General features: G+C 34.4%; 1 protein-coding gene across 1 annotated transcript in view; it reads left to right on the top strand.

Moving 5' to 3' along the window:
• The window catches only part of LOC148875377 (NEDD8-activating enzyme E1 regulatory subunit AXR1-like), a 37780-nt gene extending 28900 nt beyond the window's left edge, over nucleotides 1-8880 (top strand). The window contains exons 9-15 of the mRNA XM_088964574.1: nucleotides 4020-4093; nucleotides 4204-4366; nucleotides 6157-6242; nucleotides 7773-7856; nucleotides 7974-8154; nucleotides 8236-8337; nucleotides 8428-8880. Of these exons, the coding sequence (XP_088820700.1) occupies nucleotides 4020-4093; nucleotides 4204-4366; nucleotides 6157-6242; nucleotides 7773-7856; nucleotides 7974-8154; nucleotides 8236-8319 (672 nt within the window). The 3' untranslated portion in view covers nucleotides 8320-8337; nucleotides 8428-8880. The remainder of the gene's footprint in view (nucleotides 1-4019; nucleotides 4094-4203; nucleotides 4367-6156; nucleotides 6243-7772; nucleotides 7857-7973; nucleotides 8155-8235; nucleotides 8338-8427) is intronic.
• Nucleotides 8881-16054: the final 7174 nt, after the last annotated feature.

Genomic DNA, 16054 nt, shown 5'->3' with positions numbered 1-16054 from the left:
AACATTCATGTGGTGCATGAGGGAGCGTGCCGTTTCTAAAAGATGCTAGTTCTTTCTCTCAGCCACCCCATTTTATTGTGGGGTGTAAGTACACGAAGTTTGGTGTATAATGCCATGTTGGTCCAAGTACTCTTGAAAAGATGAAGACAAATATTCATGGCCATTATCAGAATGGAAAATTTTAATGTGAACGCCAAATTGATTGCGAATCTCAGCATAAAATTTCTAGAAGATGGTAAATACTTCACTTCTTTCCTTCATTAAATAGAGCCACGTCATCCTTGAAAAGTCATCAACAAAAATAACAAAATATCTGTATCCATTATATGACATCACTTTATAAGGACCCCAAACATCTGAATGAATTAAAGAAAAAGGACTCAATGCATGATTATCAACCCTAGAGCTAAAGGGAACACGATGGTGTTTCCCAAATTGACACGACTCACAATCTAGAACAAAAAGTTGCCTCAACGAAGGAACCAAAGACTTTAACACTTTCAGCGAAGGATGACCAAATTTACAATGCCACTGGAGAGGAAAGATAGATGACTGAAGGACTGTTGACATTCTTCCACCAGCATCAAGATAATACAGTCCACCGTCTTAATGCCCTCCACCAATCTTCATCCCCGTCTTTAGATCTTGAAAAACACACATAGAGGGGTAAAATGTAATGGAGCAATTAAGTGACTTGGTCAGCTTACTAACAGACATAAGATTAAATGGAAGCTTAGGTACATACAAAACCGAGGATAGGGATACAGGGTTCAGGTCAACATTACCAACACCACAAATAGATGATGTGGAGCCATTAGCAAGTGTAACAGATTGTGATGTTGAGCAATGAATGAGAGAAGAAAACACACCTGGAGTTCCAGTCATGTGATCGGAGGCTCCAGAGTCAATAATCTAGGGGTTGGGTGTGGATACCAAACAAACAATACCTGAGTGTGCAAAAGTAGTTGTGTTCTATTGCGACATGGATTGAACAAACCTTTCATACTCATCACGAGGAACACTCACCATCTCCTTGCTTGGACCATTTGAAGAGGTAGGAGGCATCTGATTAGCTGAACGGTTCTCCTGTCTAAAACTGGAACTGGTGTTACTAGTCATGGCATGATTGGCCCAGGTCGAGGGTGGACCATGCAAGTAATAGCAGTAATTAATAGTATGTCCATCCAAACCACAATAAGTACACCTCTGTGGACCCGAGCCACGTCCTCTACCACGAGCTCCTCCTAAATCTCTGCCCCTAGTATGACCACCACCACGGGTATGTGTAGATCCACCACTACCACTCCGGCCATATACTGGGCCACTACTGCCACCACGGCCAGACTAGGCTCCTCAAGCCCCACTTCTAACTTCTAACACCTCGACCTCTCGACACTGCAAATGCTAATCTATTTGAGACATTAGGGTTTTCCATAGGTCTAATGGAAGTCCTCCGAAGTCGAGCAAACACCTCCTCTAAAGATGGAAGGGATGATCCTCCTAGTATCTAGGCTCGTACTGGTTCATACTCGGATTTCAGCCCCACCAGAAACCGAGTCACATCAAGCTGCTCCCTCTGTTGTTGTTGAATCTTGATATCAGTAGTGAGAGGGTGATAGACATTCAACTCATTACGAATGTTTCTCATACTGGCATAGTACTCTTCAAGACTCTGATTGCCCTGTTGCAGATTGAAGTACTCCTGATACATTTGATATACCCTGGTTGTATTGTCCTGACTAGAATACAATTTCTTAGCATGACCCCACACCTCTTTGGCCGTGTCAAGAAACACGAAGTTCACACTAATTCTGGGTTTCATACTGTTCCATAACCACGTGATGATCTGTGCATCTTCTTGTTCCCAGTCTTCGTACTCATGAGAATCAGTGGGGGGTTTCTCCTCTCTTATGTGCTTCACCTTCTTCTTTGCTTTCAGAAAAACCTCTACAGACTTAGCCCAAGGGACATAATTCTCCCCATTCAGTTTAATGGAAGTCATTTGGACATTCAGGTAGTCGGTAGATATCATCACATTAGGTTTACTATCACTGTTATCTCCCATTGCTGAATTCTTTTATCACCGAATTCTGCACACTACACACAGACACTTCACCGAATTCTGCACACTGATTTCAGCAATAATAAGTGCTGAAAGTTGCACTTGTAACACCACAGATCCTACTCTACAGCTACCTGAAGTTTCACCACTATGTGAACACCACTTCCCTTCAAATCACACATAAACCCTAGCATAAACCCTAGCACACTATAATCTGAAACCCCTCCATACGATCTGTACCATACCTCTTATGTGCTTCATAACAGAAATTATGCATAAAAGAAACTCCTTACCTCATCGCCTGAAGGACAACCACACAAAGAAAGAAAAGATCCACTGCACCACACGTACCAGCCCTACATTGATTAGGGGAGGGCTTAGAAAACACAGCAACCGACCACACACGACACAACCGGAGGCATAGACACCTCCAAGGGAAGAGGGCGATGACTCCTTTTCAGCCCTTTTCCCAATCTCCAATCGACGGCTGAGAAATCAAAGAAAAAAACCTAGGTTGAATGCGCAGAAGACAGAATTCTAGGCAAGTCCGATTTGTTTAATTTGGCTCTGATACCATGTTGAAGTTCGGCCTGCCCTAGAAGTCTGTTTGTCCATTAGCAGTCAAGTAAAGCAAACAAGCAGGAAGAAGGAAGAAAGAGAGAAAAGGTCTGGTTCGAATTAGGGAAAAATTCAACCCTCCTTTCGGCCAGACCTGTTATTATATTATTAATGTGATAGGAAAAGACATCAGTGCCCTTATTTAAGTAAGAGGCACTCAAACTAACATAATAGAACAACTCAGCAATCTCAACAGGTACAAAGACCGAAATACCCCTTCACTAACATATATATATAGATATATATATATATTAGTCATATGTATTAACAAAGGAGCCCTTAAAGGGCTAAAGGTGAAAAAGGAATAATTACAAAAAGGGTCCTTGGAGGGCTGAATTGTCAAGTGGTGGTCTATAGAAACAACTCTAGATTGTGTGTGTGGCTTTGTGTATTGAGGAAAGGTAATGTATTGTATTAAAGAAAAAAAAACCTCACTCTATACAGTAAGAAACTGTGAATAAAGAAGTGGAACTCAGAAAAGAGCTGTGTGGAATATCTGTAGAACTTCTGTTCACTGTAATCCAAGAGTGAATTCTACCCCATAGTTCCTTTACAATTAAATCATTTGATTTCTCCACAGCTTCAAAAACTCAGCCATTTCTTTCCATCCACACAGTCCAAAAAATTGCCAAAGGAATTACTTTCCAAACTACTTTCCCTTTTCTCTCAGGCCCTTCAATTAACTGGTTAAAAGTTCCATCACAGGATTTGGAAAACAAAAGTGCAACCCAAAAATGTCTAGAACTTTGGATCACAGCCTTCTAGCAAAACAATAATGCAAAAATGTGGTCAACAGATTCCACTTCCTCATTACAGAAAAAACAGTTGGTGCTATCCAATATCATCGCTCTTTTCAGTAAATTATCCATAGTTAAACTCTAGATTGTATAAACCCTAGAAAACAATACCTTTTTTTATCTGTAACCTAGAAAACAGTACTGCTTTAGTATCTAATAGCTGCCATCAATGAGCTTTTAACAATTACAAAGATAACCATTTATTTATTTATTTTTTGATAGGAAACGGTAACTTTCATTAGATAAATAAAAAGATTACAGGCTTACCACCCACAAAAAGGATGGAAAAAGAAAATAAAAAAACTTACAAACAGGCCCAAAACAAAGCCTCCCTACTAACTCCTTGCTTAGCTAAAGTGTCAGCTAAAGATAACCATTTATCATTGTCAAGAAAATTTATCCATTCACCTTTTTTTTTTTCATTTTCATTTGCTTATGCTTATTGAATTAATCATAACTATTCATCAAAAAAAAAAATAATAATAATCATAACTAACTTTCAGGAAATTTTACAAAATGAAGCGTCTTTTGATGCATTGCAGGACTTCATTGTAAATGAAGGTGGTGGAGAGGCACCTCTAGAGGGTTCTATACCAGATATGACTTCTTTAACAGAGTTAGTAACTGAATCATAACTAGCTAAATTCAAAATCTTTCAAGGCACTCACTGCTGTCTTTTCCTTTCTTTTTGTTGTAATAATACACTGCATGTCAACCTTTTTGCAGATATTACGTAAATTTGCAAAAGATTTTCCAGGCTAAAGCTGAGGCAGATTTTCTTGCTGTTGAGAGTCGGGTGAGGAATATCTTGAAAAGAATTGGTAGGGATCAAGATGCCATTCCAAGGACAACCATAAAAACCTTCTGTAAAAATGCAAGAAAGCTGACAGTAAGTCCTTTGGATATCAAAGCTTTTATGTGTTATCTAGTATGGACTATAATGTCCTACAAAGATGGAAATGTTTTTTTTGCTTACTTTCTATGCATTACCAGAGTTCCAAACAAATTGCGGAAGGTGTGGATTTGCAAATAAAATTATTAGTCCAACTTTTTTGTCTTTATTAATTGATAGATTGACCATTAATTACCATGATTCATGCATGTCGCAGCAGTATAATTTTGTACTTTACTGATAAGAAAGACTGGTTTTGCACGTCAGATTTAATGTTGTTCATGGTTCCCATATAAATTCTTCCTTGGTTTGTGCTTTTTTAATGCACGTCTATATTTACTGTTAATTGTTTTTGTGTTCAGAGCATCCTTTATTCTGTATCATAGTTGTCAAGGCGCCTAGGCGACCACAGGGCCCTAGTCGCCTAGGCAATGGAATTTGAAAGTATAAAATAAATACCCCTATCCATCTTAAGCTACTTTATTAGTTTTTAATACTAATCAACATACCTGTATACTATTAGCAATAAAATCAATCAATTAAAACATAAAATGCCATCATATATACATCATACCTGTTTCAGGCCAACAAAAAGGGGGAGTGCAGCTAAAAAAAAGAGAGAAAATGAGACCCTGTTTCATTCCCAAAATAAGTTGTCCAAGAGGAGGACTTGGACTGTGTTTAAAGGGCGGAGACCCTGTTTCAGGCTAATAAAAATGGAGAATGCGACGAAAAAGGAGAGAAAAAAAATAAAGGGACAGAGCCCCTGTTTCGTTAAAAAAACGCATTATTAAAAAATAGTGCAAAAATTACAGGAAAATTTTAGAAAGTTGGGGTGCAGCCCCTCTTTTATTCCCAAAAGTGTTTTTTTTTTCAAAAGTAAGAAAGTAAAATACAGTAGTACCAGTGTGATTTGAGGAAGAAGGAGGAGGCGGAGCCCCTGTTTAGTCCCAAAAATATTTCTTAAAGAAGAAACTTACCTGGAGGTCTTGGACGACTAGGATTGAACAACGGAATCTTCTCAGTCCTTGGTTTGTCTTATTTCTCAGTTCAGAACTCAAACCCAAAGAAACTTTCATAGCTTTAATATAAAAGAGAATTATCTTAATAAAAAATTGTAACATACAACATGGTGTATTCTAATAAAATAAAACCAACCAATAAAATGATATAATACATATGCGCATTCAAAAAAGATATTATAATATGTATATGGGTGAGCACCTAATACGAAAAACACATTGGCATTGGGCAAGGCGACCTCTAAAAATCGCCTAGTCACCTAGGTTCTGTATCAGTAGAGTCATCCTTGTGTGCATACGTGTATGGGGGGTATGCTTGTTTGGTGTGGAATTTAATATTATACACTGCAAACATCATTGACATTTGCTTTTAATAGCTTCTATAGTGTTGGTTTGAGAAATTGAAAACTTGGATTGTTCAGTTTTTATTTTGGAATGGCTTCAGTGTCTATAAAAAGAACCTTAGCCCCATGTATGACCATGGTGGTTTTTTAAAATTGCAGTACAGTGATCGTACTTAAAGCTTCAATATTACATGCACGGCAAATGTCCATACATTCACTTTTGATATCATAGTTCTTTCATTGAACTGTGAGACATAAGCATCAGTCTTGAGTTTTCATTAAATTATTAAAATATACTTTTTTATGGTTTAGAATGAAAATACTCAACCATCACTATCAATATGCTATACAGAATTATCAACTAGTGAGAATGATTTTGGTGTGATGTCATGATGTTATTGTATCAATGGCCGTTGTGCAGGTTTGCAGATACCGCCTAATTGAGGATGAATTTAATTCTCCTGTCTTGCCAGAGTTACAGAAGTACTTAACTGACGAAGATTACAGGTGACTTCCTACTATTGTTGCTTGTATCTATGAAACGATATGTTTATCTTACAAAATATATAATTTCTAATATAGTAACCAATGGGAGGATGAGATTTTCATTCTCACTGGGCCTTAATACATGTTTGGCATGACATGGGTAACCTGCAAAATTGCAACATCGGTTTTTTCTCCTTTCCTAAACCCATCTTAGACTAAAACGACAATGCAGGTCAAACTGATTACAAATACTAGTCATATAGTGGATATTTCTTTTTCTTTTTTTTTTTTAATACTTGCAAGTATGGAAAAGTGGAACTTTGATATTCTAGCGGCCTTGTTATAATCTTTATGGTACCTTGTCCAGGAAACCTGGTTTCAGATTTTTGCCTCATTTTCAGATTCACGAAGTTAGAGTAAAACCATAAATTGTAAGCAAAAATTTTCAAGACAATAAATTAAGATAAAAAATAAGAAAATATCTAATAAAGTGATGCTGATAAGCAATGTAAAGCATTCTTAAATGCCTTACAAACACGATGGACTCGTCAAAAGATACATGGATCCTACCATGCTCGTCATGTATTGAAAGATGATGGAACATTGGCATTTTTTGCCAGCACTGCTCTAATTAATAATCCAGAGACAGTTTTCCGGCACATACCAGCACCAAGGGACTACTAGTAGTCATATATTGCTGGGAAATGGCATCATTTTCTTTATTTTATTTTCAAATGACTAGTTAGAATCTTCCTTTCTTTTCTCATTGCTACATCATGTGCTGCAGTCTTAATGCTATTGTTAAATATTGTGGATGTGGTAGTGATGTAGGACCAGCTCAGTTCTAGTCCTTAGAGAATGTTGAATGGTCTTCTTGATCAAAGTTTTATGGCTGTTGATGGCTGTAATGGCTTCTTGAAGGAATAAAAGAGAAAATAGGGAGAGAAAGAAGAGAGAAAATACCTGGAATCACTCACAGGGTGCCTAAAATCACTCTAGGGCATGGGAATCAATCACCATAGCTAGCATAAGCTGAAGAAAACTCAATATATTTCATTGCCTTTGTGTAAAACGTCCATACATATTTATAGAGTCTACACTCATAATAATCCTAGGAGTCAAACTATTGGACTCATAATAGTCTTAGGAGTAAAATTGTTGGACTCAATAATCCTAGTAGGATTCAAACTAAGCTGTCATATCCTATTTCAATTCAAAGAAGACTCAATAACTCTAATCCTACTTATGCAATGACTCTGAAATTTTAAACATAAACAAACTATAACTAGACAATTTAAACCCTATCATTGGACCCCACAGAAAATTGTAAAAATGACAAAAATACCCCTACTGTCCAAAAATACAGAAATACATGAAATATCATAAAATTCCAATTTTGACTCTTCAGCTCCTGCATCAAGTAGTGATACTGGAAACCTCTAGCTTGGATCTTCAAGTGACTCTTAAAGTCTTATTGTTCTCTTCTTTGTTTCTTGACTGGTTTTTGTGTACATTTTCTAGTAATTGATTGCATTCTTCTGTTTTTCGTAGTGTTGCCATTGGGTTTTACATTCTGCTTCGAGCAGTTGATCGTTTTGCTACCAACTACAACAGATTCCCTGGCATGTTTGATGGGTAACATTTTTTTTCTTATATATCGCACCAACCAATCATACCACTGTTAGATATTCATATTATCTTTATAAACAAGTGCTTCACCTTCCTTGAAACACTATTTTTGGTACTATGCAGTGAGATGGATGAGGATATATCTCGATTGAAGACTATGGCTGTTGGCATACTGAATGACTTGGGTTTTAATGGGTCAACTTTAACGGAGGACTTAATCAATGAAATGTGCAGATTTGGTGGTGCAGAGCTTCATGCAGTGGCCGCCTTCACAGGGGGCATTGCATCCCAGGAAGTGATCAAGGTTTGTTTGCTTTCATTACATTAGGCATTCTTTGCAAAATCTATGAATGCTAAGATAGAATTTGTTCCTTGCACCATACAGCTTATCACGAAACAATTTGTCCCCATGTCTGGCACATTCATCTTCAATGGCGTTGACCACAAGTCTCAACTGTTACTGTTATAGTTGTGCATATAAGCCACAGTGAGTGCCTCAGAACTCATTCTTATGTTCATGATCCTTCTGAACTTATTTTCTGGTTCGTTCATTTTCAGTTTGTTTGTTTGTTTGCAGATCATATTTTACCCAAGGTGCTATTACCCTTTCTTGATGGATATATGATATGGTGATTCTACATTCAAGTTTTTTCCCTGCCTCTTTATGGTGGAATTTTGGGGGGTTTTGGTCTTACACTCCGATCATTAAGAAGCATGGCCAGGTAATTGGATTGGGGCATGTAATTTAAAATTTGAGCAAACAAAATGAAGGAAAAAGGAGGGGAAAGAGAAGAAAAGGAAAGAAAAGAGACCAAAGAGGTAGAGAAACAAATATATCCAGTCTATTTTAACCCGGATCTAAAGAACTCCAGGAAGCTTTTTGGGAGCAGCTAGTGTTGAGTCTAGGTCGCACGATTTCTGAACAAGATGCCACCATCAACAACGGGGGGTTTTGTATGATTTCAGCTTAAATTTTCGTTTGTAAACGAATTCCTGTGGTACCAATAGAATGTGGTAATTTATCTCGGAATTAGGATCCCTCCTTGCCGCTTGCTGGCGTTATATCTTGGAAACCACTGGAGGATGATCAATTCATTTCTTCGGAGGCATTATATGCGGATCCAATGGCACTTCTGGTTCCATTTGTTTGCACTGCAATTTCATTTATACTTGGGGGGCTTTCTTTCTTTCTTTTTATTTTTTTATTTTTGAATTTTAAGAGGGGAGAAAGTTGGTCAATGGGATTTTGATTCTCATTGACCAAGAAGCCCATGTTATTTTTTTAGATTATGTGGGGACCAATCTCCATAGACAGTTTATTTTTGGGGGTAAGTTATATCTATCTCCTAGGTGGTAAATAACTTTCCCACCTTGGGGAGTGGGGGAGTTGTCAACACTTGAATGTGACAAAAATACCCTTTTTAATATTAGATTTTTATGGCTAAAATGGTCATTGCCTTATTTACATGGGAAATAAAACAATATGGATAAATGCAATTATTCGGGTAAGTCTTTTCTTGGATAAGTGCATTTACTTGATAATTAACTTATCAAAAAGCGAGAAGAGCCTTGAAATAAATGCATGAAAAATGCAGATTCTCGGTTACATTTGTTTTGGGTTTTACTTTAATTAGCTTCTGGGTTTTATTTTATTTCATATTTTCATCTACAAATGCAAAAAACAAACAAGGCAAAAGGTAAAACAAAAATGAACCAGAATTTGCATTGAAATCATTTGCATTCGTATATTTTTACATTGGTGTAAATGAAATTGCACTGCAAACAAAAGAGGCCTCAGTAGTACTTCTGTCCTCTAGTGCTCTGTCATCATATACCCAAAGTTTTGATCCGTCTTTATTGTATTTACCATGATAACCCATCACAATATGGTGGTGGTTTTTAGTTTGGCTTCACTCAGTGCAATGTCTGTTTTAACAGCTTTTACAGCTTATATTGAGAATATATTTTTTACTTGTATGTTTTATTTCATGGGGAGATATTCTCAATATAAGATTGCAAGAGGCTGTTCAGACAGTGTGAGCACCTGCACTCGGTGGTTTTTCGGCTATAGTCATCCTTAGCTCTAAATCAGTTGGAGCTGCAATCAGCTTATCAGATGGAATTTGACCCTTCTGTAGGTAGGAGATCCGAGTTCCTTACACTTGCTGGACACAAAATCTTACGGATTTTTAGCATTTCAGATTGGTTAATCCCATGTTGTGTATGCCTTGACTATGGAGTCCGGTTGTTCTTGTACATCGAAACTCGGCTCAATCGAAGTCTTCTCCTAACTATCTGATGTCGCCTTCGTCAAGATAAGTGGCATGACTGAAATTTCGGTTATTGTTTTGGCGATGGTTTGCATTTGAAGGCCTTTACAAGCTTCCAGTTCCAACGCACGTTAAAGACATTCAAATCACCAGAGAGTCCAACTACACGGAATGATCAAATTCGAGTCCCTGGTAAGATGGTTTTAGCCGGCTAATCTGTATTTTATTTTCGTGCGGCTAGTCCTCATGCATGAAGCCATGAACTCGATGGCGGGGTTAAACAAATCCTGGCTATCAAACTCTCGTGCTGGTGGAGTTGCATGGAACCAAAACAATTGCTACTGTTTGGTCAGGAAATGAAAGTTATAAAAAAAAACAATATGTATAATTTGGTTTTGGGTTTCAACTTTTAGGTGATATGAAAATGAAACCCACAACAAAGTCCCAGAAAAGTCCTTTCTTAGGACATGAACACATCTCTTCCTTTCTTTTATCTTCAGTCATGTTTTATTAAGTAAGGATCAAAGTAACAGTATTAAGTATTGTATTAGACAATTTAGATATGAATACATATATGTTTTGGAGACACATGCATATGGACAAAGATATAGAATACTTGGGATATATTAGAGCAATTACCGTTCACCTAAGACACTTTCAAGCTGACAAATGGGATTAATCAATCCATCCATGAAATATGGAGGAATTTGTCCGAAAACGATTTGAATACTAGTCAAGATCCTGGTATTAAAGAGAAATTTGTCTTTCTGCTATGGCACATTTGGAAGAACCGATATGAGAAAATATTTAAAAATAAATGCTTGCCTCCTGCCATCATTCTTGATAGAGTCCTAAACTCTTTTTGGCAATTTAAAGCTTGCTCGAAGGATATGAAAAGAAAAGTTATGGAGTGGATGCCAATCAGATGGAGGAGTCCTTACCTTGATGCGATCAAAATTAATTTTGATGCATCTTGTGTGAACAGTAATTGATCAATTGGTTGTGTGGCAAGAGACCACTTGGGGAATATCTTAGATCTAAAAGCCTATAAGATATGATCATTTACTATTAGCTTTGCTGAAGCTTGTGCTGCTTGGGAAGCCATAATTTAGCAAGAAACTTCATCAATAAATGCTTTTTTATCCAAGGGGACTCCAAACTTGTAATTGACTGCCTTAAAAACAAAACCAAGACGCCATAGTGATTGAAGACTACCATCGACGACTGCAGGATGATTCACCAAGACTTTGGTGGAGAAATTGAATATCTTCATGTCTACAGAGAAGCCAATAAAGCTGTGGATTGGCTAGCAAATCAAGCCCACCATAATGCACTGCACTCTGGTGTGATTCCTAGGATTTAAGGTTTTATCAGTTTAGATTTTTGGGGTCGGGCTACCCCAAAAGCTGTGCAGCCCTTCTTTTATCTTTCGGTTTTATAAAAAAAAATGCATACAAATCACAAAATTATATTAATAACACTAAATTATATCTGAATGACCTATGAATAATGTATAAACACATGAGGAATGCACACTTTAATAGGTTATATAAAGAGAAGCATTGCGATCGACAATGCTGGAACTCTAGAACATGCACACATCATACAATAATTATCATTCTATTTCAGTTTTTATAATTATAAATTTTAATCTTTATTAAAAATTTTATTTATTTAGTGTTTTTATACAAATAATAAATATGTTTTTATTTTAACATATAATTTATATGCAAAATAAAATATATAAATCATTTAAGGTAGATAAAATAATTTATTTTTATAATTTTCATTTTTATTAACTTTTTACGAAAAATTAAATCTTATATTATGTATTCCATTTTTCATTTTTTATTAATTTTGTTAAAAATTGTTATTTATTTAGTACTTTTATATAAATAATAACTCTATTTTTTCAAATAATAAATATGTTTTTATTTTAACATATAATCTATACACGAAATAAAACATATAAATCATTTAAGGTAGATAAATTAAATTATTTTTATAATTTTAGTTTTTATTAAATTTTAAGAAAAAAATAAATCTTAAATATTTATTTCATTTTTGATAATTACAACTCTATTTCAATTTTATAATTATAACTTTCATTTTTTATTAAAGTTCAAATTAGTCAATGTAAGACTTGTAAAACCAAGCACTATATAGGCTTCCATATTGATGCATATCAGACCGTATCCATCGATATGGTGCAATACTACCTGATATAAAGGTGCATTGCATGAATAGTGGGTTACATAGTTAGTCATGATGTAACTCTGGATATGGATATAGGGGTGTAAATGGACCGGATCATGATCCAATCCAATCTGAAGCCCAATCCTATATTCTCGAATTCGGATAGCCCCATGTTGGATCTTCAGTTCAACCCATATATATATTATTTATTTACTTACTTATACATATATTATTTATATTGTATTTTGTAATTTTTTATATTATTTTATTTATAAAAAATGTATATATATGATAAAAATAGTTGAAAAGATATTTGTAGTTTTTGTTTTTCTTTATTTAAATTGTTATATTTTATTTTCCTTTTAATAAGTTATTATTTTTTAAAAATCAAATCGGATCGGATCATATCAAATTCGGAAATCTGACTTCCTCATTGGATTCAAATTCAGATCCATGTTTATCATCCTGGACTGGATTCGAATATACCCTGATTCGAATCCAATTCGATTCATTTGCATCCCTGATATGCATTGTATAGATATTTTAATTCTTCTATATATGATTTTTGGTCGACCTCATTGCCTTGGGTCTAATTTCTCTTCAATGGGTAGTTGACGTGATTGTACTTTTTCTCATTGTTAATGAATCTATGTGATCTGGTTGCTTATATAGCATTATGACTTCCAAGTTGTTGCCAATTATTACCTATTTTGTACAGCAGATTCACCTCTTTGGGCTATGTTTGGTTTGAAGGAAAAGGTAGGAAAAGGAAGGGAAAGGTAGAGAAACCTTTATAAAGCTTGTATAGGTTTCCTTACCTAGAGGTGTAAATCGGCCCATAGGGCCTATAGCGGGTCGTGCTCGACCCATCCAAAAACTAGCCGTTGGGGACCTAGTTTTAGCTTTTGGGGTTTTTTATTACATAAATACCCCCCTAGTAGCTATAAACAAATATATAGGGTGTATTTATGTATTTTTCTTATGGGGGAGAAAAATGACAAAAATGCCCCCCAACAGGTATATAATAATTACTTTAGGGGGCATTTTGGATATAGTTATAAATAACTTTACAATGACCAAAATACCCCTCCCAACAACTAAAAGACAACTAGTTTTTAGGATATTTTTTGGGCAATTAAATTATTTTCAATTCCTATAAATAGCCCTATCCTCCACCATTTTCATCACACCAATTCAACAATTCTCTTAATCTCTTCTCTCTCTCTCTCTCTCTCTCTCTCTCTCTCTCTCTCTCTCTATACATTCTCTGCAATCTAAGTGAACTCTGATAGTGTGATTGGCTAATTATTTGATTCTCTAATTCTCAACTTTATTGAAGTTTCAACAAGAAAAATGATTGCTTAACTAGCTCAAGTATCTTAAGTTAGCAATTTAGGAGGCTTAGACGTTGAAAGGCTTTAACCATTGAAATCAAGTTGGGATTCTGAACTGGCAATGCGGATAAGTCCAATTAAATTAATTTTTATTTTTTAGAAATAAAAAAAATGGTCAGCTCTTCCCAAAACCAATTCCACAACATATTCACTTTTGACGATATTCAATCACATCATGATAGTGTTAGCACCGATGCTATTGATATTGCTGGAACTTTCACCCTTGGCACTGATACTAGGGAAAAGAAAAAGAGGGCCTCTAAGTTGAGTAGCCTCGTTTGGAAAATATTTAAAGTAGAGGATGTTGAGGGAAAGGGAAAAAGAGCAAATTGCCAAAAATGTAGAAAATACTTTAACTATTGTAGCAAGGGTGATACCAGCCATTTGACTAAAATTTGCTCAGACATGAGAAGGAAGAAGAAGAAGAAGGGAGAGAAACAACACAAATACAAATTGGGAGGGGTTTTTTGATACATTTAAATATTCACAAGAAAAAATGAGACAAGAATTAGCAAAATACATTGTACATGCAGAACAACCATTTTTGTTATTTGAAATACTAAACTTGAAAAATGGTTATGTAATTCTGTAAATCCACAATATAAAAAAGTTTCTAGGAATACTATTAGATCAGATGCTTTAAAAATTTTTTATTATATAAACAAAGTTTAATTTATTTGTTATCAAATCTTAATTCTAAAGTTGTAATTGCTTCTGATGTTTGGACTTCTAAATTTAACATAAGTTATATTTGTATTACCGGCCATTTTATTGATGAAAATTGGCTTTTAAATAAAAGAATTTTAAGTTTTACTAGACTTGAATGGCCACATATGGCCCAACTATAAATAGCTACAAGTATTTTAAATACTTTACATGCTTATGGAATTGAAAATAAATGATTTTCTACAGTTTTGATAATGCTAGCAATAATGATTTCAAAATCTCAATTAAAACCATGTTTAAATGGTAAATTATTTCATATAAGATGTGCATGTCACATCTTAAATTTATGTATTCGGGATGCTTTAAATATTATTTCTACTCATATTTTTAAAATTAGATATTGTATTATATATATTAAAAGTTCACAAGCAAGAAAACAAGAATTTAAATATTTATGTCAAAATTATGGTTTAAAATATAAACATTTTATATTAGGTGTTAAACATAGATGGAATTCTACCGATGCTATGTTAGAAAGTTGTATTTCTCATAAACAAATTCGTACTAATTTTTATAATGCAAAAATGCTTAATGATATTATATTTGAGGAAGACTGGGAAATGGTAGTTTGTATAAGAGATTTTTTAAAACATTTTTATGATGCAACCAATGACTTATCAGGTATTTATTATCCAATTAGTTATAATTTACCTTATCAATTAATGGTGATTAGTGATTGTTTTTCAAAATATAGAAATAATCCACAATTTAAATGTATTGTTGAAATAATGAAAAATAAATTTAAAAAATATTGGGAGAACATTTCTCCTCTTTATTGCTTAGCTGCAATATTAGATCTTAGGATTAAGAAATATGGTTTAGATATTTTACTTGAAACATATTGTGCAAATATGAATATTGAAATTGGAAATAAAAAAGAAGAATTTAATAATTTATTATTTGAAATGTATGGTTTATATGAATATGAAAGAGTAGGAAATAATCTTACAACTTTTATAGCATCTTCTACTTTTGATCTTGAGCTCAACTTTAGAAGAGAAAAAACTTTTTTATTTAATAAGTAGAAGGCAAAAATCTACTACTTCTACAACAAGTTCATTTACTAAACTTAATTTTTATTTACAAGCAAATTTTTCTAATTTAGGTGAGAAAATAAATAATTTTGATATTTTAGCATAGTGGAGTGAACATTCAAAAGTGAACTACTAACCCCTCCGGTGTCTACAGTTCCATCGGAGTCTTGTTTTAGTGCAGGTACCAAGGTGTTGGACGACAAGAAAAGCCACATGAACAATGAAAGTATAGAGATGTGCATCTGCTTTAAGGATTGGTTGGATGCAAAAGATAGATTATTAGGCAAAGGAGGGCATAACACTACATCAGATATTTCACCTAAAGTAGATGATGAAAGTCATGATTCATGAACAATAGTTGACTAGTTGTATAGAATTTTTTAATTTTTTTAAATTATTTTAATTTTATTTCATTTATTTGCTATTCTTTTAACAATGTAAATTTGTATTTTCATTTTGTAACTATATTGTATTTTTTATATTTTATTAATTTATTCAATTTTCATATTTCATTCATCCAAGTATCCAACCATTGTATGCTTTGTAATTTGTATCATTCAAATTTAAATGAAATAAAATTCCTA

This window comes from Nelumbo lutea, chromosome 1 (genome assembly GCF_056320005.1).
Source record: "Nelumbo lutea isolate HS-2025 chromosome 1, American lotus-T2T, whole genome shotgun sequence".
Lineage (NCBI taxonomy): Eukaryota > Viridiplantae > Streptophyta > Magnoliopsida > Proteales > Nelumbonaceae > Nelumbo > Nelumbo lutea.
The sequence above is the reverse complement of the archived record's forward strand: the minus strand, read 5'-3'. Positions and strand labels throughout refer to the sequence as shown.